Source organism: Penicillium verrucosum (assembly GCF_028828655.1).
Source record: "Penicillium verrucosum strain IBT 35672 chromosome Unknown utg000001l_segment0_segment0, whole genome shotgun sequence".
Taxonomy (NCBI): Eukaryota; Fungi; Ascomycota; class Eurotiomycetes; order Eurotiales; family Aspergillaceae; genus Penicillium; species Penicillium verrucosum.
The window spans coordinates 4,641,392-4,655,058 of NW_026643210.1; the positions used below are offsets into that span (position 1 = coordinate 4,641,392).

The 13,667-nt window shown below is 50.2% G+C and overlaps 5 protein-coding genes across 5 annotated transcripts; 4 read left to right on the forward strand and 1 right to left on the reverse strand.

The window, feature by feature from the left end:
• Positions 1-118: 118 nt before the first annotated feature.
• Positions 119-1,347, forward strand: N7516_001700 (GTP cyclohydrolase I; the record flags this gene model as incomplete). The annotated part of the gene is made up of 4 exons (XM_057214420.1): positions 119-411; positions 483-616; positions 684-988; positions 1,045-1,347. 4 exons carry the CDS (start codon positions 119-121, stop codon positions 1,345-1,347), a joined length of 1,035 nt encoding a protein of 344 aa, XP_057076303.1.
• Positions 1,348-1,633: 286 nt separating this feature from the next.
• On the forward strand, positions 1,634-1,992 carry N7516_001701 (uncharacterized protein; the record flags this gene model as incomplete). Its single annotated transcript, XM_057214421.1, has 2 exons — positions 1,634-1,640; positions 1,721-1,992. 2 exons carry the CDS (start codon positions 1,634-1,636, stop codon positions 1,990-1,992), a joined length of 279 nt encoding a protein of 92 aa, XP_057076304.1.
• An 869-nt stretch (positions 1,993-2,861) lies between these two features.
• On the forward strand, positions 2,862-5,021 carry N7516_001702 (uncharacterized protein; the record flags this gene model as incomplete). Its single annotated transcript, XM_057214422.1, has 1 exon — positions 2,862-5,021. One exon carries the CDS (start codon positions 2,862-2,864, stop codon positions 5,019-5,021), a length of 2,160 nt encoding a protein of 719 aa, XP_057076305.1.
• Positions 5,022-7,437: 2,416 nt separating this feature from the next.
• Positions 7,438-10,805, forward strand: N7516_001703 (putative protein kinase; the record flags this gene model as incomplete). The annotated part of the gene is made up of 3 exons (XM_057214423.1): positions 7,438-8,594; positions 8,659-10,563; positions 10,619-10,805. The coding sequence occupies 3 exons, from the start codon at positions 7,438-7,440 to the stop codon at positions 10,803-10,805; spliced, it is 3,249 nt and encodes a 1,082-aa protein (XP_057076306.1).
• A 591-nt stretch (positions 10,806-11,396) lies between these two features.
• N7516_001704 (uncharacterized protein) lies at positions 11,397-12,695 on the reverse strand (the record flags this gene model as incomplete). The annotated part of the gene is made up of 1 exon (XM_057214424.1): positions 11,397-12,695. One exon carries the CDS (start codon positions 12,693-12,695, stop codon positions 11,397-11,399), a length of 1,299 nt encoding a protein of 432 aa, XP_057076307.1.
• Between the last annotated feature and the right edge of the window lie 972 nt (positions 12,696-13,667).

The following is a 13,667-nucleotide window of genomic DNA, read 5'->3' on the forward strand; positions in this document are numbered from 1 at the left end:
AAAAAAAAATTGTGTCTGACCTTAGTTCATATGTTCAACTCATTTATTATTTATATATCATCTTGGAAGGTGACATATTCTACTTTCTATCAACTTCACTTTTGAAATAATCTCCATCATGGGTTCCGGTTCCCCTACAAGTCCCAGGGTTTCAGCCATTCCGTCCCACATGTTGAACGGTAGCTCCCCGCTGCAACGTTCAACAGGTGGCCGTGATTCTCGTGAGCGCGAGAGTCTGAGTACATCTATTCGCTCCTCTTTTGAACCCCGAATTCCCGTTGAATTTGAATCTCCTGAGACTAAGACCGACACCAAGACCGAGACCCAGGCCGAAACTGAGGAAACTGGAGCCGCCCCCACCCAGGCCGTTTCCAATGCTTCTGTGCCAATCCGCAGTGTGGCACCAGTGCAGTATGTATATAATGATATCAATATCGGGGAACATGGCACTTTACATTTCATTGCTAATCTCTGGGATGTAGTCCCACCTTGAATGACCCTCCCCGCGATCCCCGGGATGCGGCCGCCCCATTGACGCCCTCAACAACTGTCAGCCGACCTGCTAGCCCCTACACATTGACCCCGCCCATAGACTTTGACGGTCTCAGCTGGCCTTGTTAGTGATACCAACCCCATCGGTGGATACCACTCTATTGGTGTATTCCTCTAACCACAATCGCTAGGCCCGGGAACCAGACAGCGGAAGGAGTCGACGCCGGAGGAGACCGAACAACGACTTGAGAAGATGTCCGGAGCTATCCGCACAATCCTGGAATGTATCGGCGAGGACCCGGAAAGAGAGGGACTTCGCGAGACCCCCATGCGATATGCCCAGGCCATGCTCTATTTCACTAAGGGCTATGAGGAGAATGTTCGGGACTTGGTCAACAACGCTGTCTTCCACGAGGATCACGATGAGTTGGTTATTGTCAAGGACATTGATGTCTTCTCGATGTGCGAGCACCACATGGTGCCATTCACCGGAAAGGTAAGGATCGCTATATATAAAGATACCGTGGTGGCAATCATTCTAACAATTTACAGATGCATATCGGATACATTCCTGACCGCCGTGTCCTTGGTCTGTCAAAACTGGCTCGCCTGGCAGAGATGTTCTCTCGCAGACTCCAGGTCCAGGAGCGTCTGACCAAGCAAGTCGCGTTAGCCATTTCAGAGGTCCTCCAGCCTCGTGGCGTCGGTGTCGTTATGGAATCCTCCCACCTTTGCATGGTTATGCGTGGTGTGCAGAAGGTTAGCAGCACCACCACTACCAGCTGTATGCTGGGATGTATGCGGTCCAGCGCCAAGACTCGCGAAGAGTTCTTGACTCTGTTGAACCGGAGATAATGCCCCATTTCCCCATCTGCCCAACCTGAACACAGGTTGTTGATTTTTGGATTTTTTCTTGGAGTTTTGGGTACCTTTCAACAGGTTTTGGGTGGTCTTGCTTTTTACTTTACATGTTAAGCGTGGATTGGTGTTTCTTGTCTTCTCTCATCTCGGCTTTCCTGCACATACTCAGGCAAATCTTTGCCCTGGTGTCTTGTCATGCTTCCCTTGTCCATGAAGCTCACACCCTGGTTGTAGAGCTGATGGCTTTACGGGAAATGGCGAACATCCCCTTCCTCGGCCTATGATAGGTCTGGAGAAGAAAATAAACCCCCCTCATTCCCTATCCCCTTATGCCCTATGCCCTGACATACTAACACAACCGCAAAAGAGGCCATTGCTGAGCAGTCTATTGAGATCTTAATCTCACTAGATAGCACCGGCAAGGCTGTTTCAACACTTAATCTCATGCCGCTTACGAGCATCTTAGTAGGATTTCGGGGAGCTATCCACTTAGATACGATGTATGTATTAGAACCAATGTACAATTTTGTTCAGATCTCTTGTTTCTCCTCGTCTAGAACAGAAAAGCAAAGCTCCCATAGTAGTGTGTCGACGTTCAGCATAGACGTCCAGTTAGAGGCCTACAGTCGATTTCTATAGAATTGTTTGGGCTGTCTTAGGGCTTTGACCACTCAAGCTTTCCAAGGTTTGATGAAGGGTGACTGATACTTGCTACCTGTCCATGTGTGGGTATGTAGGTAGGTACTTTGATCTCTGAGTGCTTGATGCGCTGAAGACACATGTAGGGCCTCTGACTACGTTAATCGTTCCATGTGACAATGTCCTCCTACACGTACACAAACCTGACATTGTTTTCCCTCTTTTAAATCCGTCCTCTAACAAACTCTTTATTCTTGTCTCATCTCTCCTCTACCACCTAACTCTCCACCCAACTCTCGAATTCTCATTCGAATCATTCAAAATCTTACTCTATTCATTTCCAGTACTTCTTGCAATCTACTGATTGCCTCTACTTGTGCTTCTTTGCGCTTCTTCTGCTGCATTTCACGTGCCTGTGCATCTTCCAGTCACGTCCACATCCACATCCACATCCACAACCACACCCACGTCCCTGTCCCTCCTTACCTCTTGTTGTCTCTTACCACACACACCACCTCACAGGCACTGAAGAGTGGCATCGGTGTTATCTATTTCTGTAAGTCTCGTGCGATTTGATCCCAGTTCCTTTATGTGTGCTATATACATCACCAGCCGCCTATGCATATCACAGATTTTCTTCCAAACAAAACATGATATGATATCCCTTCTGATCCCATCTACGCATACTTGTTTAATGCCTGAGACGTGACACTAATCTGTTTGCAAAACAAAAGGGGTCCCGCACTTAAACTTGTCAAGTACCTGCCCAGACAACGGTGATCATTGCAGGTATGCTAAACGTGTCTGATTGAATCAATCATATAACTTACTGACATGGAGTTGAAGAAGCAAGATTACATTTCAACACAATGGGGGACCACACTCGACGTTCAGCCTTTTGTCGCTCCCCGAGTCTCTCTAGTCCCTCTTCAGACGACGGCGATACCCCCAACTTTTCCAACGAGCCCACCACTACCAACAATACTGCTGGGTCTGGGCCCTCATGGCTTCCCCCTCAGACAACCCTTGACATTATCCAGGCACACCTGGCAGCTGACTTCGACACTGACACTTCTGACATTTCTGAACAGCTTGTGCACCCCGACTTCTTCGTTTATCTTGAGAGACTACGAAGGCTCAACGAGACCACTCGAGTAAATGCGCGCAGGGAAATTGAAGCCTGGCACCAAGCTGTTTTTGGGACCAACGAGTCCCAGAATCAAGCTTCTGGGACGGTCAATTCTCAACAACAACACCAGATTAATGAATCCCAGTATGAAGCTTCTCAGATGCTCGACGAGTCCCAGGATGAAGATTCTGGGATGGTTGATGACTCCTATCAAGGAAGTTCGCAATTCACCAACGAATTCAGCCAACCCTCGTACAATGCCGGTGCCGATCATGGGTTACGGCCATCCGCGATGGGCGTGCGTGAGCAACATGGAACCCAGGATCCCATTGCAGCCGAATCATCTGGGCCGATTCCGCATGTTCATTTTGAAACACCGGATCCCACGGATACTGCCGCTAGGGACCATTCTCATCACCATCGGCCTCCTTCCCCCTACCCTACAGCAAGCCGGGTCGAATCCTCTTCTGCTCCAAACCCCATGCCACCTACTGCCATGCCAGCACGTGAGCCACCCCGGTATACCGACTGGGGAAATCCTGACAGATTTTCATTCGGCCCTGCCCCATTCCCTGAGGGTGTCACCCCTTATTCTCGAGAACGCATTATGCAAGCATGGCTTATCCGGCAGCAACTAATTGCCGGCATTCGCCCTGATGACCTGGAGCCCATGTCAGTCCCACTCGGAAGGCGGCACCGAACCCCTCCCTACATGATCTTGAATGACAGCGGTGCACATATCGTAAGAATTGAACCTGCCGCCTTCGAGGGTACCATGCTTCCTCTGCCCGTCCTCCCTTGGCTGCCGCGGCGCCCAAATTCAGACGCATCCACTGCGCCTGTTTCATCCAATGCACAGGATGCTTCGGGTCTACCCACTGGTCCAAATATCGCGACTGCTCCAGACTCAGCGAGTACTCTAACCCCACCGGATCCTCCAGCCCTCACGGCTGATCCAAGCTCCGCTAGTACTCTAAACTCTTCGATTGCTCCAGACTTGTCGGCTGCTCCCAATCCACCTGTTGCCCCAGATTTGTCGGCTGTCACAAACCCACCGGCTCCTCAGACGCTCCCGGTTGATCCAAGCTCAGCTAGTTCTCTGAACTCGTCAGTTACCCCGAATTCGTCGGCTGCCACAAACCCACCGGCTCCTCAGACGCTCCCGGTTGATCCAAGCTCAGCTAGTTCTCTAAACTCGTCGGTTAGCCCGGATTCGCCGGCTGCCACAAACCCGCCGGTTGCTTCACGCCTGCCAGCTGCTCTAACCCCATCGGCTGCTCCATCATTGACAGAGCAGACTGTTGTTTCGGACCCAACTTATGCATCAGAACAAAGTTCGGAAGACCCAGGTCAAGATGCTGCAGAAAGTCAGAACCCGGATCCGCGTATGGTGGCCTTCTTCCAACCTCTTAGGTTACATGAACCTGCTAATCCAACCTCAGCTTCTGTACAAGATCCGCATCCAGAAAGACCAAACGCATCTGAGCCCAACTCCAACGAGAACAGCCAAGTTTCCGTCGTTGCCCCCCAGTCGCAGTCGCAACCCAGCTTGCCCCTGGCTGTACAAAACCGTACCGATACTGATTCCATCAGTTCTCAAGAAATCCATGGGGTTGGGGTGTCTCCCGCCCATTCGCAGGACCGAGATTCTTCAACTGTCTCTCCTTTGTCGGACGAAGGGACTGAGACCGGTGATGTTCCTCCTCTCCATGTCCCCAATGGAAATGGGGTTGTGCATCACGCGAGTACCTTGTCGGAACCCGAGGGCCCTGACGAGCCCGCGGCGCCTCGTCTCCATCGTTTTGCTATCGATGGAGCAGATGATTCACTCAGTGTCGGCCGCTTTTCTGGGGAGGTTAAGGCTGCCGGTGATCAACCCTCTGAAGGAGGGTTGATCTAAGAATACATCGACGTCTGTATGAGTATTCGCAGAGGGTAATATTGCTTACTACGTAAGCATGAAGTGATTTGCGGGCGATCTTGAAACAGTTGAGCAAGTGGTGAAGTTGTCAATCTTTGAAGAGAAGATGGAGTATATTGTAGAGTATTATTGAATAAATTTGTATAAGTACCAATTGCTTTATGTCCTAAATCTACCACTATATAGCATGTAGAAACATAATTGTGTGCCTATGTTTGATAGATAGACATAGGGCCTCAGACTCTGACTTGCTCACCTATGTAACAGAATATATATTCGTCGCCTGATGAATGCAAATGCACCGCTATAGGTCACAGCTACGCACGCACGCCTGTCGCTGACGCTTCCTTATCAAAGGTGTTCCGGGTGTAATGCTTGGCTTCATGAGCTTAGACCGGACGACAAATGGAGTGAGTCGTGTGACAATGTGTCAAAGACTTAGCACATAAGTTGATGTAGTCTGTGTTTAAGTATAACTAGCAGTTATATCTGGGACCTGGGGGTCCACGGTTATTGCCAGTATAATCTGCAAGTAAAAATCTCCAACTAGTTAACTAGCTATGTTGTAGTTAGTTAACTGTTGAAAAGATGAAGAAAGTACATAAACAATAGTTATGACACCACGTGACCTACATGTGACCCCACGCCCGATTCCGGCACAACTTCGACCTGCCCATGACATCAACCTACCTCTTTGCTTTCTTAGTTCCTCGCCGATTCAGCATGGCGTATGCCCTTCTGATCGTATTGCGATAACATTTTTCTTTGAATCTAACCGCCTGGATTTTCTGGGGAATGTCCCTTTTTTTTGTTGAGTGAGAATGGCCGGGGGTTTGTGTTCCAGTTCCAGCACATCCCGCTCAATCTCGGGCTGACTTTCAGCCACGGCCCTGAGTTCTCTGCAACCACATCCACATCATGAGATGTTGCTTTCTGTTAGATTACAAACTGTCAATTTCTGGTCCTGAAATTGATCTCGCTATTTAATATGGGAGGTGGGGTTGACTGAGTGCAGGGCCTAGTCTCTAGGCGACAAGTCGCACCTTTGGGAGGGACTTGCTCATTCTACTGGATTGTACTGGACTGGGGTGGAACCAATATTGTTTTTAGGCTCTTCTTGCCTTGACCGACTCGTACATTGACCCCTCATTCGGTATGCTTCCCACCATTGTCGCCAGCCTTTTGTCTGGTCAACCGACCTGGACACTTGGATATCAACATGAATTCACATCCTAGTCGGGCACAACCATAAGGACACAGGACTCGCAAATGTCGACTTAAAACGACGTCACAATTGGGATTTCCGCCCATGTTTCATCTCTGCCCTGACGGTATTTGTCCCCCCAGATAGTCAATCAGTCTGTCTGTTGTAAATCACGACAAAGCTTCATTTCATCACTCCCTGGTGGATGACCAGAACCTCGACTACTGACCAATCTACAGCTTACAAAACATCGAAAAACTGACTGGCTGAATGTGATACAGACCATCAAAGTTGTTTGCAACAAAGAATCACAGCATGTCGAATCGGTCCTCTGAATTGACGAACAGCTCCATGATCCTGGGGGAAAGAATGATAAGAGACTCCAGCCATTGATTTTATGATGTGACCTGATAATCCAACGGGGATTGTCATGTTCACAATGGTGCCTCGGGAATGTTGGCCCATCTGGCCTTGTGCAATACGTAGATAGTTTCATTCGTGGGACAAGCCAACACAATCTCAATGTGACTTTGCCAAAAACAGGCAACTGCTGTACAAAAAGGCAGGGCAGGACGGGCACAAAGGGGACAAAATGCTAGCAAGCCTAGCTAGCATGTCCATTTCCCCCACACCTGGGCACCACCTGATCAGCTCGTCATGTGCTGAACAGGCCCCGACTCGACACATTCGGTATTCAAAAAGAAATTCGGAGGAGCCAAGCAGAAGTACAGGTTGCACTTGTCTTCGACAGCTGCACGCCAACCTTCCAGCATCCAAGCGTCGAATCAAGTTGTAGAGCCGCAACGCGGATCAGTCAGCAACCCCGAGGTCTCCAACCTTGGGAAAGCCCATCTTCCCTGGCCAAGTAGTGTTCTTTCTTTACATGAAAGGGTGACATGCCGTATTTGATAAATGTGAATTGGTGCGTATGCCCCATTCAACTTTCCCCTTGCTGATGTTCTTGTTGTTCACCAACGCTTGATAGTGTGAACAGTTCGGAATCTGGAAGAACCATCGTTCCGGGTCCCCCAAACCCGAAAGACTTCCGCCTGCGGTCGCCGACACGCTTGGATGCCATCGCTCACTGCGCTTTCTCATCATTATCTTTAGTTCAAGGCCTCTTCCAAGGACCGGCCTCGCTGACATTCTCTACTTCTCCTGATTGAACCAGATGCCGTTGGCGACGTTTACATGGCTGCGTCCCGTACGAGTCCGGTCTTGAGAGACCAGTGGAGCGCTGACCCAGACCGTGATCCCCGTGACAGGGAGAGACGGAGAGGCCGAGGGTCAGGCCGCGATCGAGGAAGAAACAGAGGTCGTGACCGAGGCCGTCCATATCGGCCCAATAACCGCAATTTCGATCGCCCGGGGCGGTCGCCACCACGCGCGTCCCGCTTTGGCCCTGACTCTTCTCACGACCTAGGTGATTTCGCTCCGGATCGATCTCCTCCTCGAGGTTCTCCTCCATCTCGAAACTTCCACAACAGCCGTCGACTAGATTCAACCCAACCCGGGTCATCAGCTGGTGGCTGGAACACCCACAAGCCCGGACCTTTCGACAGAGAAGCCCTCGGCCTGCGAAGAGATGAGTTATCAACCGGACCTCCACAGAAACGGCAAAGGACTCGAAGCCCCTCACCGCGTGGCGGCCGTGGCCCTCTCCCTCCACAGCGTCCAAATTACTCCGATAACTGGGATATCCGGGATCGAAGCCCTTCATTCAAGAAACGAGGAGGCCGCAACCAAGGTCGTGGTGCTCCGAGACGAAGATCACCACGACGAGGTCGGGACCGTCGTGGAAAGGACCGTCGCCGTCCAGATATCCCACGTCCAGGAAGATCTAAATCACCAGTTCATGAAAGAGGGTTTTATCCTTCGCCCGATCGACGGTCCCGTACCCCTGGTGATGATAACTATAGCGACCACGGATCCCACTATCGGTCGAACTCACGGCACTCTGTACGGTCTACAACCTCGAGATACTCAGTATCGTCTCGCAGGTCAAGACGTGATTCGGCTATGAACACAACTCAACCAATCCAGTCTGTTGTGGACAGTACTGCTCGGTCTCCATCTCCACCGCGCCCGATTCCGAGCTTTGACTCTGATAACTTTGGTCCTCCCGAAGAACACTCTAATCCCGTGCGGGATGAGTTACCAACGCATGCCATGCGCTCTGATAATCAGCCTCGCCGTCGGTCGTCCCGACCACATCTTGATACACGACCCTATGCAAACCCTCAAAACACAGCATCAACAGGCTCATACCACGGTTCGCCGCAACCGCCATCGCCTTATTCTGCAGGACGAGGAGGATGGTCTGGCCCGCCTACTTATTCTGGAACTGGGTGAGTTTTCTATTGCTTTCACTTTACATATTACATTCTGAATTACACTAACACTCTCTTTCAGCCACGCCTCTCCTTACCGAAATGATGACTATTCATCGCAAAATGGGAACTACTATCACAACCAAGGTCAATTTAACGGCCCTAACAACCATCACCCTCAGTCTCCGTACGGCGGGCCTCCTCAACGGGGTGGCCACTCTGGTGGCGGTCATCGAGGAAACTTTTCAAACCAGGGTCCCGATCGGCGATTTTCCGGCTCTGGTCCTCATTCATATCACAATGGACCTTCACAGCGCGGCGCAAGGGGACATTTCAACAACCTACAATGGACCGCATCGGGACCACGAGGCCGTGGGGGACAGCATAGCCCTCGCCCGGCACACAGTCATGGATCACAAACTCCCAGTCGACCACACTCCTCACACAATGACCCTCAATCCCCCCGAGCTGGCGAAAGTAATAGTTACGCCCGGCCCTCCAGTAGGGATGGAGTGGAGAACAAGACACAACCCCAACCCTCTGGCGGAAATGCCCAGTCCATGCCACCCCCGACCCACCAGTCCAATGAAACCACGCCCGCAAACAAGGGCGGGAAATTCAGCTTCGCTTTCAAGTCAAAGGCTGCACCTTCCCCAGCTCCAAAGCCGGTACCTGACCTTGCCCAGAGGATGCAGCAGGCCCCTCGTGCACCAGAGCCACCCCAACAACCCCGCAATCGCTTTACCAATGGGCCATTGCCCAAATTCAAACCAGATCCGAGGGGTGATCGCCGGGACCGGGACCGTGGTGGACGGGGTCGGGATCGAGACCGCAGAGATTTCCGTGAGCCACGAGAATTCCGTGATCCACGAGATCGCAGAGATGACCGTCGGTTCGATCAACGTCGTGATCGACGACAAGGAGAACGGCCCTCAGATAGGCCCTTCGACTGGCAAGACCGCCGCCGGGAACCTTCTCCGGGACCGCCCAGAGAGCCGCCACCGCCCAAGGAGAAGCGGATTCTTACTCGACCTAAACTACGCCCCACGCTTCCCGAGGAGTTTGCTAATGCTGAATCTGTGTACTACCGAAAGCCGGGCAATGAGTCTGTCATCGGTGCTGGAACATATGGAAAGGTGTTCAAGGGAATCCACGTCTATACCCAGCGTAAAGTTGCACTCAAGAAGATCCGAATGGAAGGCGAGAAGGATGGCTTCCCTGTTACAGCTGTCCGAGAGATCAAGCTGCTTCAGCATCTTCGAAACCATAATGTCGTCAGCCTCCTGGAAGTCATGGTTGAAAAGAACGAATGTTTCATGGTCTTTGAATATCTCTCTCATGATCTGACCGGTCTGATCAATCATCCTACTTTCTCTCTCACTCTCTCTCACAAGAAGGATCTGGCGAAGCAAATGTTCGAAGGTCTCAATTACCTTCACCATCGAGGGGTTCTACATCGTGACATCAAAGCAGCCAATATATTGATCAGCAATCGTGGATTGTTAAAGTTTGCCGACTTTGGCCTAGCCCGGTTCTTCTCAAAAAGTCGTCAACTTGACTACACCAACCGAGTCATCACCATCTGGTATCGACCTCCGGAACTCCTTTTGGGTGAAACCCGATATGGCCCCGCGGTCGACGTATGGAGCGCTGCCTGCGTTTGCATGGAGATGTTCACCAAAAAGGCAGTTTTCCCCGGTGAAGGTGGTGAATTGAGTCAGATGGACAAGATCTACAATGCTTTGGGTACTCCTACCAAGACTGAATGGCCGGATCTGGTGGAGATGCCCTGGTTCCACCTGATGCGACCAACGGAACGAAGGAAGCGTGTTTTTGAGGATGTATACAGTGATGTACTGACGTCCGGTGCGATGGATCTTATATCCTCGATCTTCCGCTATGATCCCTCACAGCGGCCGAGCGCCGAGGACGTCCTCAAACATCCATACTTCGTATCGGAAGAACCAGCCCCTCACCCGCCCATTGAGTGCGTTTCCCCCGCTCCCTTCTGTATATCTATCTCTTCTAACCTTTATCTACAGATTGGAACACGTTGAAGGAGACTGGCACGAGTTTGAATCCAAGGCGCTTCGCAAGGAAGCTCGGCGCGTGGAGTACCAAAACCAAAAGGACCGCGACAAGCGTAAGGCCGACGCATCGGTGCCCAGCAGCGATCGGGATTCCAAACGAACCAAGCAAGATTCAAGTGATCGTGTTTCTGCACCGTGAGCCTCTTCATTGGCAAATTATTCTATTCTATTCTATTTTATTTTCTTGCTGTCTTATTGCATCGGACATGGTTGGTGGAATGGTTTGCATTTACTTTTCACGAGATTCACTACCCTAGGTATTTGGGGTTCTTCCGGGCTTGTCTTTTTTTTTGTCACATATTGCCCATTGATCAAAGAAAATTTTAGATCAAAGTTATTATTGTATGGTCAAGTATAATGGACTAGTTAAAGTATGGGCTGATGTATATCGATGTGACTGTCCGGCCTTATACTATAGCTAAAACTGAGCACGCCTTAAGTAATTCTGACAGCTCTATATTTCCTTGTACGGTATTCAAAGAAAACCATGTATGCAATTATGTTTCGCCATTAACCGCCATTAACCGCTCGGCTGATCCTCAGGCACCGCCGACATTAGTAAGACTCCTGGGCGGAGCTACCTAGGTATACTACAACACATTCATCATGGATCCCCTTTTACACCAGTCAGACACTTATGGTGGACTTTCTGCCTGCGGGCAAAATCCACTAAATTTGACTCACTCCAAGAGAAAACAAAAGGCCAAACAAAGACCCGTACCCATTCAAATCAAACCATCTCCTCCATCAGAGCAGCAGCAGAGTAATGTCCACTAATCATTGCAGCCACAATACCACGGAACAAACCACAAGCATCCCCAGAAACATAAGCAGGGGCATCAAGCAGCTTCAAACGACCAGAGACCTTAGGATACCATCCAACACCCTCCAAAGTAGGCCCAATCAATTTCGCGTTCTCGTCCGTACCCAGATCAGGGAACTTTTTAGCAAGACGCGACAAACCCTTGGCCATGGCAAGACGCAACTCACGACCATAAATCTTGTCGAATTTACCGGTAACACACTCGTCTTCTTGGAGAAGGCCTGTCATGGGAAGCTCAAAGTGAGAGCCAGGCTTCATCATAGCCTTAATAGCCGGCAGGGTTAAGTCCCTCGCGGTATCCTCATCAAGGATCAAAGTGTTGAAGCCAGAATTCGATCGGCCGGTAGGTGGACAGTCTGAGCGTCCGGAAACAGTCCAGAGACCCTTCGTCTCAGTAAGCACTGTTTCTCCCTGGCGACAAACACAGAATGTACGCCATTCCATGCCCTTTTCAATCTCTTGGAATCGCAACTTAGGATCGAGCTGCTTCATATCCCGGAAGAAAGCCCGATCACTCGATTGCTCAATACGGAATCCAACCTCCAGCCGGCGGAAGTTTGAATGCTCAGTAAGATCCATCAGGCCGTTGCCTAGAGGCCCAAAACGACCGGTTGTGACGATGATTCGACGAGCACAGAGATCAGAGAGAGCGCGGTTGTGGTTCTTGCTGACATCTCTAACCTTGAGCGTGAAGTTGTCTGCCACTGCATCGTACTGCACATCGTCAACGTGGCATTCGTTGAAGATCTGACCTCTTATACGGCCGACCATGTCATCGATAAGATTCATTCGTGCCTCCAAGGAAAGATAATCAGAGGGGTACGCCTTCAAGACGAAATCCAAGTCCTTCAAGCCATCAGGACCCTTATATGCGTATTGTTTCGGGCTCTCGGGAAAGGGAGGTGTATCAAGACCCGCAGCACCGAGCCTGTTACAGGTCCACGTGTAAGCCTCTTTCAAGGCATTCTGATCCTCCAGTGTCCACAACTCGGTTGCAGAGGGGAAGAACGAGAACTTCCCGTCAGAGAAGAGTCCAGCACCTCCATTACCACTCGTGGCGTCCGTGGCATCGTGTCGATCTCGCTTGGAGGCCGTCTTTCCAGAATCGAGAATAGCAAAGCAAAGACCCGAGTCCTCGAGTTTGGCGGCGGCGGCAAGCCCAGCAGGGCCCATGCCGACGATAATGACATCAAAGATATGCTTCATGGTGTGATTGAGAGAGAAACTTCTTTAAAGAATTGAATGAAGGTGCGCAGGCAGGCAGGCTCTGGTTTTATATTATTTTCAGATCCCCTCACTGGGATTACGCATCTAAACCGAATACCGACTACGCAGACGCCAAAGTACCTCCATGGATGGCTAAGGATCTCGTGATGTCGCAGAAAAAGGGTGTACTTGCGTGTATCATGCACATACTGCTGACCGTGGTATGTAGATCTATGTCATTTTATACTTCATGGTACGTATGTGATCTCACTGATGATGAATATCACTAATTTTTGTACTTTTGAACCAGGGATTACAAAAAGAAATGAATAAAGTCCCGTTAAGCAAGTTTCTTTGATACGTGATGAATAGAAGTTGATCCTAAGCTTAGGACTTTATAGTAGGCACTAAGAGGCCCAGTGGCTGGGGTTGGACAGCAATGTAACTCTATCCCCCACACAAAACAGCGGTTTTCAGTCATGTGGGAAATCACCCTAGAAAGCATGGAACAATGAGTACATTTTTCTCCATGCATGTGTGGATGATCCATACATGTAGGGATGAGACAGACTATCACATCCAAAGTAGGCCATAGGTCTGGCGCTGATGTGATATTGCGCTGACCCCATCAATCCTCTATCGCTTTCAATGACACGGAGGAAAATCAGTATAAGCTATAGCTTGCTTTGGGCTCTACTTCGTGTGTCCTGATGCCTCATTTATCTTAGTCTCGTACTTTGCTTTCCATCGGCGAGCCGCGATCTACAATGATCTACCCCACTACCTAAATAGCCCTAGCGCATACATGCATAGCTACCTATTTAGGTAGTTGAAAAACATTCTCCCTGAGAAACCTAGCGGTTCTTCAGCTCTGATCGTTACATAGGGGAAACTACCCTCGTTGGAACTGTGAGCTACTCTTCTCTTGAACATCACCTTCCTTTGAAAGAACATACCTTGCGCCATCGCTAC